This window comes from Erinaceus europaeus, chromosome 6 (genome assembly GCF_950295315.1).
Source record: "Erinaceus europaeus chromosome 6, mEriEur2.1, whole genome shotgun sequence".
Lineage (NCBI taxonomy): Eukaryota > Metazoa > Chordata > Mammalia > Eulipotyphla > Erinaceidae > Erinaceus > Erinaceus europaeus.
The window spans coordinates 70,612,314-70,630,410 of record NC_080167.1 but is presented as its reverse complement, the minus strand read 5'-3'; the positions used below and the strand labels follow the sequence as shown (position 1 = coordinate 70,630,410).

General features: G+C 44.9%; 1 protein-coding gene across 13 annotated transcripts in view; it reads right to left on the bottom strand.

Annotated features, from left to right (window-relative positions):
• PARD3 (par-3 family cell polarity regulator) overlaps nt 1–18,097 on the bottom strand; it is a 652,495-nt gene that overhangs the window by 218,504 nt on the left and 415,894 nt on the right. For 11 of the 13 annotated variants that reach the window (XM_060192488.1, XM_060192489.1, XM_060192482.1 and 8 more), the window contains one exon: nt 11,583–11,814. In XM_060192488.1, the coding sequence (XP_060048471.1) occupies nt 11,583–11,814 (232 nt within the window). Of the gene's footprint in view, nt 1–5,829; nt 6,000–11,582; nt 11,815–18,097 lie in introns of those variants that run through there. The other 2 variants (XM_060192493.1, XM_060192494.1) reach the window with 1 other exon arrangement.

The window sequence follows — 18,097 nt, the reverse complement described above, 5'->3', positions numbered from 1 at the left end:
CCAGCAGCAGAGGCACTGCAGAGGACTTGGCCTGCGGTGGTTCTCTGGGGCAGCTGTCCAGCTGTGACACTTGACAGACGGACACGTCTGAAGCAAAGTGGATCAGGAACCAGCTGCTGTAGCCTCAGAAGTTGAGCTCTGGACTTGGAACCAGATGGTACTGGTCCAAGGAGAACACTCTCCTGGGCTTCTGTTCGGCCGAGAGCAAGAAATAGGACACTGACGGTGCCTGTGCTGTATCGTCAGGAAGAGAGAAACTGTCCTTTTCACCCAAGATAGGAACTCGGGGTCAAGCAGTGGCGTAGACCAACTCTGCTACTTCTTTACTTACTCAGATCCTATGGCCACGTTTCTTTTCTGCCTTTTCCTTTCCTCCCAAAGTTACTGTTGCCTTCTCGTAAGATGGGGAAGCTGTCTGCTTTGGCTGCTGCTCCAGGTCTCCTATCTTGGGGTCCTTGTAAGTGTAAAAGCAAAATTAGTGGACTTGTTCTTCTGCCTTGTTTCGATTTGACTGGACAGCATCAGCCAAGATTCAAGAGGAGAAGGGCTAAGACTTCTCTCTCCTCTATCTGTGCTGTGCATATGACTCTCTGGGCCTTTTAATCCCAGATTCTCTCTCTCTCTCTTTTTTTTTTTCTTTTTCTATTTTCTTTTTTTTGCCTCCAGGTTATTGCTGGGACTTGGTGCCTACACTATGAATCCACTGCTCCTGGAGGCCATTTTCCACATTTTGTTGTTATTGTTGTTGGAAAGGACAGAGAGAAATCAAGAGAGGAGGGGAAGACAGAGAGGGGAGAGAAAGACAGACAAGATCGGGCAGTAGCACAGCGGGTTAAGCGCACATGGCCCAAAGCGCAAGGCCAGCGTAAGGATCCCGGTTCGAGCCCCCAGCTCCCCACCTGCAGGGGAGTCGCTTCACAGGCGGTGAAGCAAGTCTGTAGGTGTCTATCTTTCTCTCCTCCTCTCTGTCTTCCCCTCCTCTCTCCATTTCTCTCTGTCCTATCCAACAACGAACAACATCAACAACAACAATAATAACCACAACAAGGCTACAACAACAAGGGCAACAAAAGGGGGAAAAATGGCCTCCAGGAGCAGTGGATTCATGGTGCAGGCACCGAGCCCCAGCAATCACCCTGTAGGCAAAAAAGAAGAAGCTGTTCAGGGCAGAGATATACAGCAGGGGTCATCTGAGCAGAGATGCCATTTCATCCCTGATGTTCTGCCGCCTGAGATGGCAATGGCTACACGGCTCTGAAGGGGAAGAGACTGAAGATTGAGCTTTGGTGACACTGCAGCATCAGCAGGACGAAGCAAGACACAACACCATCCAGGAGACGGAGAAGTCCTGTGGGCACAGAGGAGGGGACACCCTGACACGTGTGGTCACAAGCAGAGTGACAAGCAGCGTGTGGAGTGCCAGTGGCAGTGCAAAGAAACCAGAGCCTGGGACCGAAGGCCCAGCATGAAGAGGCCACAAGTGGCCTGCTGACAGCTCTCTGTGGAGACCAGAAGGCTGGGGGAGGCTTCACTGAAGGAAGAAGGGATTACAAAGGACAAAGAACACTGAGCCGACAGAGTGACAGAGCGGGCAACCATGAAGACAGAAACCAAGATGGCGGAGGCCATGTGACAAAGACCAACATGGGTGTCGGGGTGTGGCTCACTCAAGAAAATGGACACATCACTGTGCCTGACAGCTTGGGTTCAAGCCCCTGGTCCCCAATTCAGGGGGGAAGCTTCACGTGTGGTAAAGCAGGTCTGCAGGTATCTCTCTGTCTCTCTCCCTTTCTATCTCTCCCTCCCCTCTCAATTTCTCTCTGTCTCTACCCAATAATAAACAAATAAATTAAATTAAGAGAGAGAGCATAAAGGGGGAGGGAGAGGGAGCACGGAATATGATGGAGAAGCCAAGATAGCAAAGCCCTTAGACTGTGACTTACCTACAGAGTAAACACCCATCAAGTCTGAGCCAGCCAGTCACAAGCAACCGAAGACCAAAAAAAAAACAAAACCCAAAAACAATAAACCAAAAAACCCTCTTGACCTCCAGGACTTATCTTCCTCTCATCTCCCTTAGCAGCACCCTGATGGAGCTCTTCCCCAGGAAAATTTCCCTTCTCTTTTTCTGATGCACTCAGTTAAGTGTGCCCATGACTCCACACAGTTCTTTTTTTTTTTAAATATTTATTTATTTATTTTCCCTTTGGTTACCCTTGTTGTTTTCTATTGTTGTTGTTGAATAGGACAGAGAGACATGGAGAGAGGAGAGGAAGGGAAGACAGAGAGGGGGAGAGAAAGACAGACACCTGCAGACCTGCTTCACCGCCTGTGAAGCCTCCCCTGCAGGTGGGGAGCCAGGGGCTCAAATCAGGATCCTTACGCCGGTCCTTGTGCTTTGTGCCACCTGCGCTTAACCCACTGCCCCCCTCACTCCCTTTTTTGTTGCCTTGATGATTTACTGTTGTAGCTATTATTGTTATTGATGTCATTGTTGTTGGATAAGACAGAGAGAAATGGAGAGAAGAGGGGAAGACAGAGAGGGGGGAGAGAAAGACAGACACCTACAGACCTGCCTCACTGCCTGTGAAGTGACTCCCCTGCAGGTGGAGTGCCGGGGGGCTCGAACCGGGATCCTTACGCCGTTCCTTGTGCTTTGTGCCATGTGCGCTTAACCTGCTGCGCTACTTCCTCAAAATTATTTCTAAAGCAAGGACAGACCTGGAACCGACCCCCCACACACACCAGGCTGAGAGAGTGAGGGAATATTCATCAGAGCTCACTAGGAGGGGAAGGAGGAGGAAATGAGGTGGTTCGGTAGACATAGGGAAACACACTTTGCTGTGAGACGGAAGAAGTCACTGCACAGCACAAGAACAAGTGGACCACTTCAACAGGCAGGGGATGGGCACCAGGAGAGAGAGAAGTAAACACTGTTGTAGTGAGAAGAGAGACTCAGAAAGGCTTTGGGGAGTGGCCAGCCGGAGGCGCACCTGGTTAAGCACACACACTCCAGTTTGCAAGGGCCTGGGGTTCAAGCCTGGGGTTGAAGCAGGGCTGCTGGTGTCTGTCTCTCTCTCTCTCAACCTCTCCCCCACCCCTCTCAATTTCTCTCTGTCTCTATCCAATATGTGAGAGATGGTTAGGCTTTCTCTTCAAAAGAACATGAACAGAACAACTGTTTAGTACAAAAATTCTTTTTATACATTGTCATCTACCACCCCCTGTGGCCAGGAGTTTTGTTTTCTTTCAGTCAGCTCCTGGCAGAGCTGGCCAATCCCCCAACAGAGACCCTCAGACTCTCTTCCTCCTTTCCTTATTTAGGCAGCAGAGAGATTGTGAGCTCGGAAGCCCAGCCCAGGGGTGGAGGAGACGTCTCTGCGTCAGATATAAGAGATGGAAGAAGGCTGAGGGGGGCGCACTGCTGCCTCACGGCCACTATTGGCGGCATGCCCTTCTGCAAAAGAACAAATGCCTTGCTTCAACTCCTTATTTTTTGCCTCGAAAAGTAATTTTAATTTGACATCATTTACAACAAATAATAAATCGATACGTAAACAAATGTGAAGGGGAAAAAAAGGCCTTGGGGCTCAGTCTTAGGGCAAAGTATGGGTAGCTGGTACTTGCAGAAAAACAAAAACAAACAAACACTTAAAGCAGAAAGGTTAACAGAGGAGACTTGGCTATTCTGCTATGATACGAAACTTAATCCAATTCTTGTCTTTTGTTTCTAAATTGCCTATTATTCAATATAGGTCAGAAGAAAAACCATCCAACATTCAATTGTGCAAGAGGTCATTTCCCCCTGTGAATTCTTTAAAAGACTAGAAGAACCAAACAACGACCTTTCTATAAAAAGAAGAAAAATTTAGGGAGGACATACAGTTGTATTTACTCTACAAGATAGAGAACCCTCACGGCACACAAACACCGAGAAATATTCTGGACACACGTTGCCGTGAACATCCTTGGGCGGGGGGCGTCTCTCAGTGCATCTTCCAGTGGTGTGATGGTGGTTATTCACCCTGCGTTATTAGAGAGTGAACAGTCACTAGCCTTCAATTTTCACATCAACTGCAGAATAAAAAGATTCCATTTTCCTCCCCAGTCTGGAACTGGAATTGAGTTATAGCATCTCAGACCTGTTAAAAATTTCTTTTACAAAAAGGTTTGCTTCTCAGGGACTTTCAAGTAGGTGTCATTGTGGGCACTTGCATTCTATACTGATGCTTCTGGTCTCTGGAAAAGAAATGCCGGAGGATGTCATAAAGGTCTTAGAAAAGGCCTAAGCCCTCATGCGGGGTGCCTCCTTTGGCTTCCTTGGCAGTCAGCTTCCGAGCTGCGGATGTCAGAGGCTCTCTATTTAAAAGTGCTAACAAGGAAAAGAGAAATATTTAAGAGAATATGCTACCAGCCACCCCAGACATCTTCTCTGTGAGCCAGTCAGCCTGACAATATCTCCCTGTGTTAAAAATGGGAACCTCCGTTTTCACTGAAATTAAAAGAAGCATGCATTAAGAACCCCCCCCCACGCCACACACACACACACACACACACACACACACACACACACACACCCAAGACACATACTTGAGAAACACAGTTACTCTGCCCAATCGACAGAAGAAAACAGATCAAATCCTATGAAACCATGCTTTCCGAATGCACCCCGCATGTCATCCACAGAGGAATTAGCCCTGAGCCATAAAATTCCACCAGCCCTGATGGCCGTGACAGGAGTCAATAAACACAGCTTGGTGGGCCTCCTGCCTCTGAGCTTGATGGGGCTCACCCTCGGGTGTGAGGGGTCTGTGCACTGCCCCCACCCGGGTGGAGCAGAGCACAGGCCTCACGGGGGTCAATCCCATGGCATCCACCATCACATGGTTTGGTGTGTTTAAGAGTCTCGTTTGCTTTTACGTGGAGGACCCGTGCTCGCTAAGAGGAGTCGTGGGCTGGGAAATGGTGAGAGCCCACCAAGAGTGAAGAGACTGTGAGCCAAGGCTCTCACCAGCAGGAGGCCCCAGACCCACCTGCACATCCAGGATCCACTCTGTGAATCAAACAGCGGCCCGGGAGGAGGCTTCCCGGAGAGAAAGAGGGTGGGTGTGCTCTTGGTCCAGGTGGTCTCACCTGGGGACTCTGGGTTGCTGAGACAACTTTTCATTTTCTCCCCTGGGAGAACTTGCTTGGGGGGGGGAGAGGATGGTGGCACACCTGGTTAAGTGCTCACATTATGGTGTGCAAGGACCCAGGTTCAAGGTCCCAGTCCTCACCTGCAGGGGGAAAGCTTCAGGAGTGGTGAAGCAGGGCTGCAGGTGTCTCTCTGTCTCTCTATTTCCCCCTCCCTTCTCAATTTCTCTCTGTGTCTATCCAGTCAATAATAATAATAATAATAATAATAAAAGAACTTGCTTGTTCAGCCCTCTATGAACCTATGATATTTATCTTCCCCTCCCATACTTCCAGTCCAAATTCTACAACCTTTGCCAAAAGGCCCATCTGGCCATCCACAACGGGGTGGTCTCTGAGCCCTCTGCCTTCCAGTGCCCACCACCAAACCAAGGGGACACACAGGCTTGAGAGCATCAGATTGGTGTGCTGAGGGTTTCTGAATACGCCAGCAGCCAGCCCTGTGGTTTTGCCACTAGGCACGGGGGCTAGTAAACAGCGGCAGGAAACAGACACTTGGCCGCCCTTTTCAAGCCGCGACATAAACCCCCTGAGCTTGAAATCAAGACCGAAAGTTCCGAATTGATTCCAATGGAAATCACCAAACCATCAAAACTGCTGATGCCGTAAACAAAACTCGTCAACAACCACTAAGAATTCATTCAAAGTAGATTTATTGTTTTAGGGGAAAAAAAAAAAAAAAAAAAAGCTGTGCAAGGTAGGTATGCTTCTCATGACATTTTTTTTGTTTGGTTGGTTTTGTTTGTGTTTTTGTTTTTTGAATCTGGTTTGTTGTTCATCTCTTCTCAGACTTCAGTTTGGCCAGGCTAAGGAAGAGATACGGTGCAGACACAGTTAGTAAGCCCAGAGGACAGCAGCCGTCACCATCCCTGTTTGCTGTTCTCGCAAAAGCCCTACAAGGTGTCATACCGGCTACCACGCTGTTTTCAAATCCGATCAGGTTCACTACGTGCTTGGAGACCACTGTGTACTAAAAGGGGAGAGAGTGCGATCTATCTGGTCTCAGCCAAACAAGGTTTCAAACGAGATTAGCCATTTCCTCTTGCAAGACTGAAGCAAAACAATGCTGGAGGGACCCAGGTAATCATTGTAAATGTAATTGGAGGATTCAATGTTAATGGTAATATTGCAACATTACTTTTCTTGAGCTACCCACAGCAATATGCTCTCAGCTCTCCTCTATGGAAAACCATTCCAAATAAATCCCCGATGTGTACAAGAAGGTCACTTCTAAGAACTTTCTAGAGTGCTTACGATTCCGTGATTTTCAAACTCTAACCATTCCAATGCATCAGGCAAAAGGAACATCAAGACATTTTACTCCAGGAGCAGTGAAAAAAAAAAAAAAAGGTGGGGAGGGACAGGCGGTGGCGCACCTGGTTAAGCACACACACCACAGTGCACAAGGACCCAGGTTCAAGCCCACGGTCCCCACCTGCAGGGGGAAAACTTCATGAGTAGTGAAGCAGGACTGCAGGTGTCTCTCTGTCTCTCTCCCTCACTATCTCCCCTCCTCTCTCAATTTCTCTCTGTCTCTATCCAATAATAAATAAGGATCCCGGTTCGAGCCCCCGGCTCCCCACCTGCAGGGGAGTCGCTTCACAGACAGTGAAGCAGGTCTGCAGGTGTCCGTCTTTCTCTCTCCCTCTGTTTCCCCTCCTCTCTCCATTTCTCTCTGTCCTATCCAACAACAATGACATCAATAACAACCACAACAAGGGCAACAAAAAGGGAAAAGTGGCCTCCAGGAGAAGTGAAGTTGTGGTGTAGGCACCGAGCCCAGAGATAAACTTGTAGGCAAAAACAAACAAACAAAAAGTGACCCATCTATTTGGCCCTCATTGAGTTTAATAAAACATCAAAGATGATTTGCAGGGAAGATATCTATATAGAGGTGTGTGTGTGTGAGCGTGTGTGAGTGTGTGTGTGTGTGTGAGTGTGTGAGTGAGTGTGTGTGTATGAATGTGTGTGAGTGTGTGTGTGTGTGAGCATGTGTGTGAGCGTGTGTGAGTGTGTGTGTGTGTGAGTGTGTGTGTGAGTGTGTGTGAGTGTGTGTGAGTGTGTGTATGTGTGTGTGTGTGTGTGTTAAGGGGTGTGTTAGATGGTGGGGAAGAGAGCAGATAAACCTTTTCTTTAAAAACATCTTACTTCAAGCAATCGAAAACATCTAAACAGTTAGGATCCTAAAATCTCTTACCTGTTTTTACTATCTTAACCAAAAAAGAAAAGAAAAGAAGGAAACATAACCCCTGCTCCCAGCTTAGTCTCTCTCTCTCACACACACATACAGAGTCATCTACTTCCAGACACATTTTGATTAAACTCTTTAAAAACAAACCAAAAAAAACCACTTATAAGAAAACCATGTTCTATTCTCTGTAAAAGAACAAAAAGCACGATTTTAAACTGTGCTATAATCTTCTCTGTAACTTTAAAACAAAACAAAACATGAGAGAATAAACCTGAGAGTCTATTAGTCTCAGATCACTAACTCCAGGAGTGATGGATGGTAGGTTTATTTTTAAAACAAACAAACAAACAAACAAACAAACAAAAAACCACATCTGAAATCTTCAAGAATGCTTTCCGATTCTTCTCAAAGACCGAGAACATCATATGATGAGATGAAGGGAGGGTTCAGAGCCGGCCGTCAACAAAACAAAAAGCTTTCCCTTACATTCAATAAATGATTCTCAACTCATCTTCAAGGAGGACCCAGCTGCAGCCATTCCTTACCGTGTTCAAACAGGGCTTTGCGACCAGGGAAAACGCAGAGGCGTTCAAGAGATGGAGACGAGATCGGGCAACTCTGCCTCTATTTTCTCCACTGGGCCTGTGCTACCATCTTAGGAGGCAAAGTTCTGCTCTGTGATACCCCTAAACTCCCGACCCACACTGCCGCTGCCACCACACGCACAGCTGGTCTCCAACTGCCACGGGGCGCAGCTAAGGATGGAGCCACAGCACAACAGGCAAGAAGAGCCCAGATGACAGCAGAATGGAGCGAGATAGGAGCTGATAAAACACTGAGAATCAATTGCCCTTGCTTTTCACAGTATCACTTACTTAGTTAAAAAAAAAAAAATAGGGGCTGGGTGGTGGTGCACCTGGTTGAGCGCACGTATTATAGTGCGCAAGGACCCAGGTTCAAGCCCCCAGTCCCCACGTGCAGGGGGAAAGTTTCATGAGTGGTGAAGCAGGGATGCAGGTGTTTCTCTCTCTCTCTCTCTCTTTTTCTCCTTCTTCTTCTTCTTCTTCTTCTTCTTCTTCTTCTTCTTCTTCTTCTTCTTCTCTATCTCCCCCTTCTCTCTAATTTTCTGTCTCTATTCAGGAAATAAATAAAGATAATAATAAAAAAATCTAAAAATAGCTTTAAAAACCCTGTGTTTTAGCTAGTTGCCAGATAAGTTTGCAACACCTGGTTCTCACAAGGGCAGGAGGGCAGGGCAGGGCAGGGCTGGGGAAATGACATAATGGTTCTGCAAAGTCTTTCATCCTGAGGCTTCAAAGTCCCAGGGTCAGTCCAGGTACTGAGCAGAACTTAGCCAGAACTGAGCAGTGCTCTAATCTCTCTCTCCTCTCTCCTCCTCCTCTCTCTCTCTCTCTCTCTCTCTCTCCTCTCTCTCTCCCTCACTCCCTGTAGTTTCATCTGTATCTCACTCTCTTTAAAATAAAATAAATATGGGGCCAGGTTGTGGCATACCTGGTTGAGAGCATGTTACAATGTACAAGGACCGAGGTTCAAGCCCCCACCTGTGCTGAGGCAGGGCTGCAAGTGTCTCTCTCTCTTTCTCTCTCCCCCTTCCCTCTCCATTTCTCTCTGTCTCTACCCAACAAATATCAGTTAATTAAAGTAAATAAATTTAGTGGGAAGGCAGGTGGACTGACTGCAGAAAATATCTGATATTGTTTTATGCCCCTCCCAAAGTGTGGACACTTGTAAGTCTCAAACAACAGCAGAACATGTGTACAGTGTTCAGGAAAAACAACAACAACAAAAAAAAACTTTAGTTATTCTAACTAAACACAGAAATCGATTTTCAAAAATACATAGGCCATTGGACTACAAATGCATCAACCTCTTCTATCAGAGATCTACTTATCAGTCATGGGTAAACTATACAACTTAGAGAAAACACCAAATTATCTTGTACAGAACTTTTGGCTGAGGGGGGCTGCACTTCACAGAACCACCTGGATGTACCTGCCCACCTATCTCTTTGCCTTTAACCCCAAAAGAAAGTCCTGGGGGCTGGGAGGTGGTGCACCCAGTTAAGCGCAGGTGGTGCAAAGCACAAGGACCAGCACAAGGATCCCAGTTTGAGTCCCCGGCTCCCCACCTGCAGGGGAGTCGCTTCACAGGCGGTGAAGCAGGTCTGCAGGTGTCTGTCTTTCTCTCCCCCTCTCTGTCTTCCCCTCCTCTCTCCGTTTCTCTCTGTCCTATTCAACAATAACAACAGCAACAGCAACAATGACAATAGAAAAAATGGTCTCCAGGAGCAGTGGATTCATAGTGTAGGCACTGAGCCCCACCAATAACCCTGGAGGCAAAGAAGAAAATCCTAGAAGGTGTCTCTTATCCACAGTTGTAACTTATGAAAGAATCATGTGAAGGTCATGATTCATAAAGAGATCAAAGTACAGGGGCCTGGTGGTGGCGCACCTAGTTGAGCGCACATGTCACAATGCACAAGGACCCAGGTTCCAGCCCCAGGTCCCCACCTACAAGGGGAAAGCTTTGCGAGTGGTGAAGCAGGGCTACAGGTGTCTCTCTGTCTCTCTCCCTCTCTATCCCCCCTTCCCTCTTGATTTCTGGCTGTCTCTATCCAATAAATAAATAAAGGTAATAAAATAATAAAAAAAAAAAGAGATCCAAGTATATTAGGAACCAACCAGAAGCTGGCTGGCTGAATGAATGCCAGCTGGTCACTGGCTTTCAGTGGGGTCTTGGGAGGGCAGCAAGACAGACGTTCCAGGCTGCCACGAGTCTCCCTCTAAGAGGGAGCAGAGCAGTACAAGTGTTTCCCGTTCCAGCGGATGGGAGACGGGCTTATTTCTGTGCTCGATGAAGGTGTCAGCTTAGGAGCCGTGGGTTTGCACACAGGGAATGAAAGCCCTCTGGCTTGCACAGAAACTGAAAGAAGTGGCACTTGGAGCAATTTCACCCTCTAAGTGTTTGGGACAGGAAGTTGAAGGAAGAAAGCTGATATGGCTGACACATGCCGGCAGGAGGAACAGTGTATGAACAAGAAAAACACTATAGCAAAGCTACGACTGCACCCACGTTCTGAAGTTCGGGGGCAGGGAAGTCAACCCAGGCCTGCTGATCGGCCACGGTTTGCGTTATCTATGCTCTGTGGCTTGCTTCTTGACTTGAGACATCGATAGGACGTGTCTGTCCATTCTGTAGCCTGCTGGCTGTCTAGACCAAGGACCTCAGATTCTCTGACTGGACTAATTGTTACTTCCTGAGCTCCGGGGACCAGCCTCAGGGTCATAAAAAAAAAAATTCGATGACCACAGAAATCCTTAATTACATTTCTCTTTAAAAAAAAAAAAGGCTCTGTGAAGCCATCTGCATGTCTTCAATTCTAAGTCATCATCTTGATGTATTTGGGGGCTTGACTTATGGAACAATCAAATGAAATTCGTGTTAAACATTAAATACCTGAATACTGCAAATCACTTTAGTTCAGCACTCATAGGAGAGTTTCGGAGCAACTTTGGAACAACTTGTCACTCACTGTGCAACAATCAATTTTTTTTTTTTTAAAGATATGCTAAGTAATCCAAGAGTACAATTTAAGGACACAAAAACAACTGTCAGGAAGCAGCCAGAAACTACATCTAATGGAATCTTTACAGCTGAAGTAGTAAGTATGAAATTAATCAACACAGCTTAATTGAAGCTGTGTTTGTAACATTTGTATTAGGCTTGTTATTAACGAACCTTAAAATGCTACCATTAACACATGCTCCATGTTAAATTTAAATAATGAACCATTGTTCACACACACACACACACACACACACACTCACACACACACACTCACACGGCTTGAATAGCCCTTTTCTCATTGGGACTTTGACGCTTCTGCACCGCTGAGATTTCAGACTTGTCCCTCCTTTCCTCTCAACTGTCCTTCACTTGGCCTGAAAGAGATCATCTTTAGGGCTGTAAAAGGGGTCTGGAACAGCCACAGCCAAATCCTTAAGAGATTTACACTGCAGTCGCTAAGATGGTAACTAGACAATATATCAGGCAACTGGAAGCTAATTGTTGCCAACCCCAATGGGGAATGTTTTCAAACCTGCGTCTTTAGGATGTCAACCCCACACTCAACAAACAGGACTGGGAGGAGGGCGAGTCTGGGCTGGTGAAGGCTTACCTGAACATGTCTCCCAAGCCCTTCAGCATTCCTTTCTTGGCTTTTATCTTCTCCTTGTCTTTATCCCTATCTTTCTTCTTCTCTTTTCCTGTTTTATCCTTTCTCCTGTCCGCCCTGTCCCCTTTGTCTTGGTTCCCGTTCATCTGTCTCTCCAGAGAATGTGAAGGCTGGTCACTGGCTGTAGATACAGACTCCCTCCCTGATCTGGAACTTTCTTCAGTGTCTTCTTCCACTTGGAAAGTCAAAGAGAGAGAGAAGGGGGAGAAAGACAGGGAACACAGGTAAATCAAAGGGATAAAAATTAAAGACTTAAAGAATTTATCTTTCCACATTTTTCTATGGGCAACGACATAGGTAGCAATGCTGTTTCCTTCTGTGCAGGATTTGAATGGAATAGGTGATGTGATTACAAGGCAGGCTTCAATGTCTACGTGAAGTCCTGCCCAGTAATAAAAGGAATGGGGGGTTCTGGCTGGGTGGTAATTCACTGGGCATAATACCCTCATTGGTACTGAGCATGTACTGCCGTGGTTGGAGATACCAGGAGACCCCCACATATAGCACGGCAACCAGAGTCCTGAGTACTGTTACAAATGAGAAAGGAGATCCAGGATGGATGTGCTAAACCCAATGTCACCAAAATACAAGTTAATAACTTCATTACCAGAAATAAGAGCCTAACCAGTCCGTCTGTAATTCCCTGGTCAGCACCAGTGAGACTCCCAGCACACACCTCCACACCGGCCACACCCAAAGGAAGGTGCCTTTGCCCAAAAAGCAACCTACTCTATGCTAGTAACTTCCTTAACTCACCCCCTTCCACTTAGGAGAGTCTTCCATTCCGTTTAGTTCTCTGGTGCTCATTTTTATCAGACAGAAGAGACTCAAAAACTGTTGACTCAGGGGCTGGGCGGTAGCGCAGCGGGTTAAGTGCACATGGTGCAAAGTGCAAGGACCTGTGGAAAGATCCCAGTTCAAGCCCCTGGCCCCCTACCTGCAAGGGGAGTCACTTCACAATCAGCAAAGCAGGTCTGCAGGTGTCTGTCTTTCTCTCCACCTCTCTGTCTTCCCCTCCTCTCTCCATTTCTTTCTGTCCTATCCAACAACAACAACAACAACAACAACAGCCAATGTGACCTGGAACCTCACATCCCCAGAGCCCTGCCCCAGCAGGAAAAGACAGAAACAGGCTGGGGGTATGGATTGACCTGCCAATGTCCATGTTCAGCGAAGAAGCAGTTACAGAAGCCAGAACTCCCACCTTCTGCTCCCCATAATGACACTGGATCCATAATCCCAGAGGGATAAAGAATAGGAAAGCTTCCAGTGGAAGGGATGGGATATGAAATTCTGGTGGTGGGAACTGTATGGAATTGCACCCCTCTTATCTTATGGTTTTACTGCTATTATTTTATAAATAAATTTAAAAAGAAGTTGGACCAAATGTATATAAATGTGCAAGGACTGGCTAGTAACAATATCAATGACTTTAGGAAGGTGGCCCTTCCTTGCCTAATTGTGAGCTATTCATTCTCCTCCTCTAAGGGGCAAAGTAGCTTTTTAAAACATTTGTTTCTTGTCCCTGACGTCAATAAACCTCTAAGTGGGAATTATGTCGCTTTATTTGAGGAAGCCAGTCTCAACCTCCAGATGTGTGTGGCTTGTGAAAATCCATAGTCTTATAAAGAAATACTGAGTGAAGACAAGTATGTTTTGTGCTCCACACAGAAGGAAGAGCAGAGCCTACCTGTGCAAGGGTCTGCTAATTATATACCGCCTTTTCCAAATGATAGGTCTGGGGGGGGGGGAGAGAGAGAGAGGAGAGAGAGAATTCAAGCAGTGTTGTAGTACTCTTGGCTTGGGAACAGGGCCAAGGCACTGCCTTCAAAACCAACTAACTATATGCTGAAGTCACATTTGCTGCCAGTTTTTGACTTACTCACTCATTTCCTAGTATCTGTATTATGACTTTATTTATTTATTTTTTTGCCTCCAGGGTTATTGCCAGGGCTCGGTGCCTGCACCAAGAATCCACTGCTCCTTGAGACCATTTTTTTCCCCTTTTGTTGCTCTTGTTGTTTCATCATTGTTGTGGTTATTATTGTTGTTGCTGCTGTCGTTGGATAGGACAGAGAGAAACGGAGAGAGGAGGGGAAGACAGAGGGGGGAGAGAAAGACAGACACCTGCAGACCTGCTTCACCACCTGTGAAGCGACTCCCCTGCAGGTGGGGAGCCGGGGACTCGAACCAGGATCCTTAACGCCGGTCCTTGTGCTTGGCGCCACGTGCGCTTAACCCGCTGCACTACCGCCCGACTCCCGACTTCTTTTCTAAATTGGGTGATACAGGAAACATCCTTAAACAGGACCGAGCTCTATTTCTGCAGACCACTTGTGCATCTCTTCAGGAGCTGGACGTAGCCTCAAAGCTGGAACTTTGTACTCACAGCATTATAACACAGTTACCAAACATCTTCAGATGCCTCAGCTCATTAGTATACCCAAGCCAGATGAATGGATACTTGTGCATTTTCTAAACTTACCCCAAACCAAATACTGCTTTCACTTCTATTTCCATAAGAGAAGTGCACAAACTGTTATTACATTTCTCTCCTCTCTGAAGCTTGGGAAATGAGGACTATCAAGAAGACTGACTGCTACTCCTAAGTGATTGTTGGAATGAAAAACTACTGGTCAACCTCACTTCATGATTTTATCTCAGCCAACTATTTTTCCAATGTTTGGGTATCACCATTTCCTTACCCTGCAAGCAATCACTCCTCTCCTCTCATCACAACGGATCAAAGACAACCACAGGGCTACAATAACACCAGGAAGACCAGTTGTACTTGGTTTAACTTTAGTCCATTTCTGGGATGTTTTTATGCTAGTACTGTCAGTGCTCTATGTATCTAATGGCTTTTACAACACACTACACTATCTGGAACTATAAAGAAAGAATGAGTTCAATAAATGTAAATGACTTAGTCTTCCACAGAGACCATTATCATAAATCATGAATGGAAGTGTCAGTAGTATTTCTGCTACTTTCCTGCCTGATAGTTTTGGCGGAAGTGCAAGAGGCATATGTCGGCTCTTGGCTTGGGAACAGAACCAAGGCACTGCCTTCACAACTAACTATATGCTGAAGTCACGTTTGTTGCCAATTTTCAGCATATTCACCATCATTTCCTAGTATCTGTGTTACAACTTCTTTTCTAAATTGGGTGAAACAGAGAAAATTGGTATTAAATCATTTATTAACTTTGTGTTCTGCAACCTCATTTTATAAAGTAAGAAAAAAAAGTCATAGCTCAATTTCCAGTGCCAAGCAAGTGGACTGTTTAAAGTGATACTTGCACAACTGAGGATTCTTTATGCTTATTCTGAACATTCTCATTTAGATAATACATTATCACAGAAACTCTTCTGGGGGGTGTGCTGGTTTAACTAATCCCTTTGAATGCCAACTAATTAAAATATTTAGCAATATGTGCTTCATATGTACAAACATGAGATGTTCTTTTAGAGTATTGAAATATATATGTTTCAAACGCAAAGTTATTTGAGAGAGGAAAACAAGAAAATGTCTCTCTCTACCCTGGCCTTATGCAGACTCATGATGGTTTTTAAAAGCTTCAGTTGGCACAGTGATTAATTTAAAAATGTACAGATACAGATAGATACATATTCAAAACCACTGACAGACAGGTTTTGTTTAGATTTTCAAGCCAATCTTTGCACAACTAATACCAGCTTTCTAATAAGGCACAAACATCATCTTTATTTCCTACTTAGGAAGTAAGAAAATATTCCCATAAATAATTTTTTCAAAAAAGTACTGGTGACAGACACATCCATGGCAAATGCCTTGATCTATTAAGTTCACGCAGCAAATTATAGTGCGAGAACTAAGCGTAAACTTGCATTTAGAGAATTTATTATTTTAAATGCTATTATAGGTTTCATACTTTCACTTTAATGTTGCTTCTCTTCACAGGCTTGTTTGCTTTTGTGTTACAGATAGTCTGCACGGCGAAAAACGATCATCTTCTTCAAAACAAATAGACACTGCTATTTTTGACTAACATTTTCATCTGTTTCAACCTGTTCTATATGCTGAACCAGCCGCCATTCCCAACATGATTACCTATAAAGATAGTTACTCAGGTTTCTCTTTTTAAAGAAGATATGTGCTCGCTTCTCTTGAATGTAACACAGTCATTCTGCAATTAAGACAGTCCTAATTACCATGTTTTCAACAGATGCAAATGCAACTCAATTACAATTCCAGCCCACGTTACAAATTAAGCTACTCAGTTCTGCAAGGTATCATGTTAGGATTGGGTCACCAAGAAGTTTGGAAAAGATGAGGCACTTATATGTTAATGATTATGGAGAAACTGACTCTAGGTTTCAGTTCAAACTCAAAAGCTCTACTGCATGTGCCAGAAATAAATGTTTCTCCCTCACCGTTCACACACACTGAATAGTCCAAAGTCAAAGCAAAACTGCAAGGTCTTTAGAATCTTTCCCCATTGAAAAGCCTGCTAGTCTTAATAACGTAACGATCTCTGTTGGTTGCTTATCCAAATTCCTTTTCTTTTTCTTCTTCTTAATGGAACTCTGATTAAATTCAGGAATGCAATCTAGCTCTGAGGGGTCAACTCATTATTAAAGTTTACACCTACGGGATGGATGGCATGCCCCTGTTGATTTGCTATTCCAAGGTTATTAGATCGAGAATGGCTTCATCAAGTCAAATGGTCGGGGAGATGGCTCACCCTTTTGGTGGAACGTGAGTAGGAAAATAGACTGCCCCTGCATCCTGCGGTTTCACCCTCAGTAAGGCGACTTCGTGGATAGTGGATCAGAAGTGACAGGTCAATACTGGGTCTTTGATTATGTTCAACTGGCTATTAAATCGATAATCTTTCAATTTGCCCAACTCTTAAGGACAGCTGTGGAACAGCTACAATGCTATGCATCACAAGTGAAAGAAGATTCAGCAGTGAATGCTATTGAGGTAGTTCTCATAATCTTGCTGGATTTAAGTGGATTGTTCAGATTTGGTACTAGACTTGAACGAACTACCTGATAGGTGTTAAAATGTAACATTATGTCTTCAGCACTAAACAAGCAAGATCCTCTGAGCCTAAGACCCAAACAAGCACTGTCAGAAATTTGTTGAGTGAAAGACAGAAGGATTGTATAACCAGCCAATGCTATAAAAAAAATTATTTTTAAAAACCCACCAGATTCTTTATTGTTCTCAAGTTATGAAGAATCTTCCTAGGTGTCAAAAGCATCTGATGATAGAAAAATATATATTCTTGGGAGTCGGGCGGTAGCACAGTGGGTTAAGCACACATGGTGCAAAGTGCAACGACTGGTGGAAGGATCCCAGTTCGAGCCCCCGACTCCCCACCTGCAGGGGAGTCGCTTCACAGGCGGTGAAGCAGGTCTGCAGGTGTCTGTCTTTCTCTCCCCCTCTCTGTCTGCCCCTCCTCTCTCCATTTCTCTCTGTTCTAACAACGATGGCATCAATAATGACAACAATAATTACAACGACAATAAAAAACAAGGGCAACAAAAGGGAAAATAAATAAATAAATTTTAAAAAATTTATTCTGGAAAACAAACAACTAGACACAAACATCATCCACGGGACAACACATTTTCTAGAAGCTAAATTCTTACAACAAAACGGAATGAGTAAATTAATATGAAACACAGCAACGGAGCATTTCGCTACACTTAGTGAATTCACTAATCACCGCCAATTTCTGTGGATGAATCTTAGAGGAAACACAATGTGATGAACAGTGAGAGAGACCCACGTCCGAGGAGAGCTAAGCCCTGTCTGTGCGGGAATCAAGAACTTTGGGGACATCGCCATTATCTTTGTTCCTTATTGTAGCTGAATATTTTGACTTTGGAAAAAAGAAGATAGATGTGGGAAATGAACAGCTAGTTATACAGATGGTGTCGAATAACAAGTTCTGTTTTTCTGGTCTCTGACTTTTAACATTAGAAATGATGAGTTCTTGGCAACAGAGAAACAGCTTTTTCTGAACACTAAAAGAGGAAAGAAGAAAGAAAAAAAAGCACACACACACACACACACACAAAGATGGCACAAAGCACGAGGAATTCAGAAGCTTTTATGCTAAGATGCAGGCTGGGAATACTCACTGATGATGAAACAATGAGCAGATGACCATAAAAGGAGAAAGGGAGAGGAATAAATCAAGTGATATTTATCAGTGATACCACAGAAGGGGTTTCAGCAAGCAGAGGAAAGTTCCCAGACATGATTCCGAAGCACGCACACTATTCTGGAAGGAGATTGATTTCATTAAAACCGAAAATCTCTCATTCTATGTTGGGTGAGGAGTGGGTGGATGAGCCAAAACTGGGAAGATTACTCTCTCAAAGAGCTTAGGATCTATTTCAAACATCACTTCCACTGTACTTCCTACATTTTCTCTTTTATGCATCCCTGTAAATAATTAG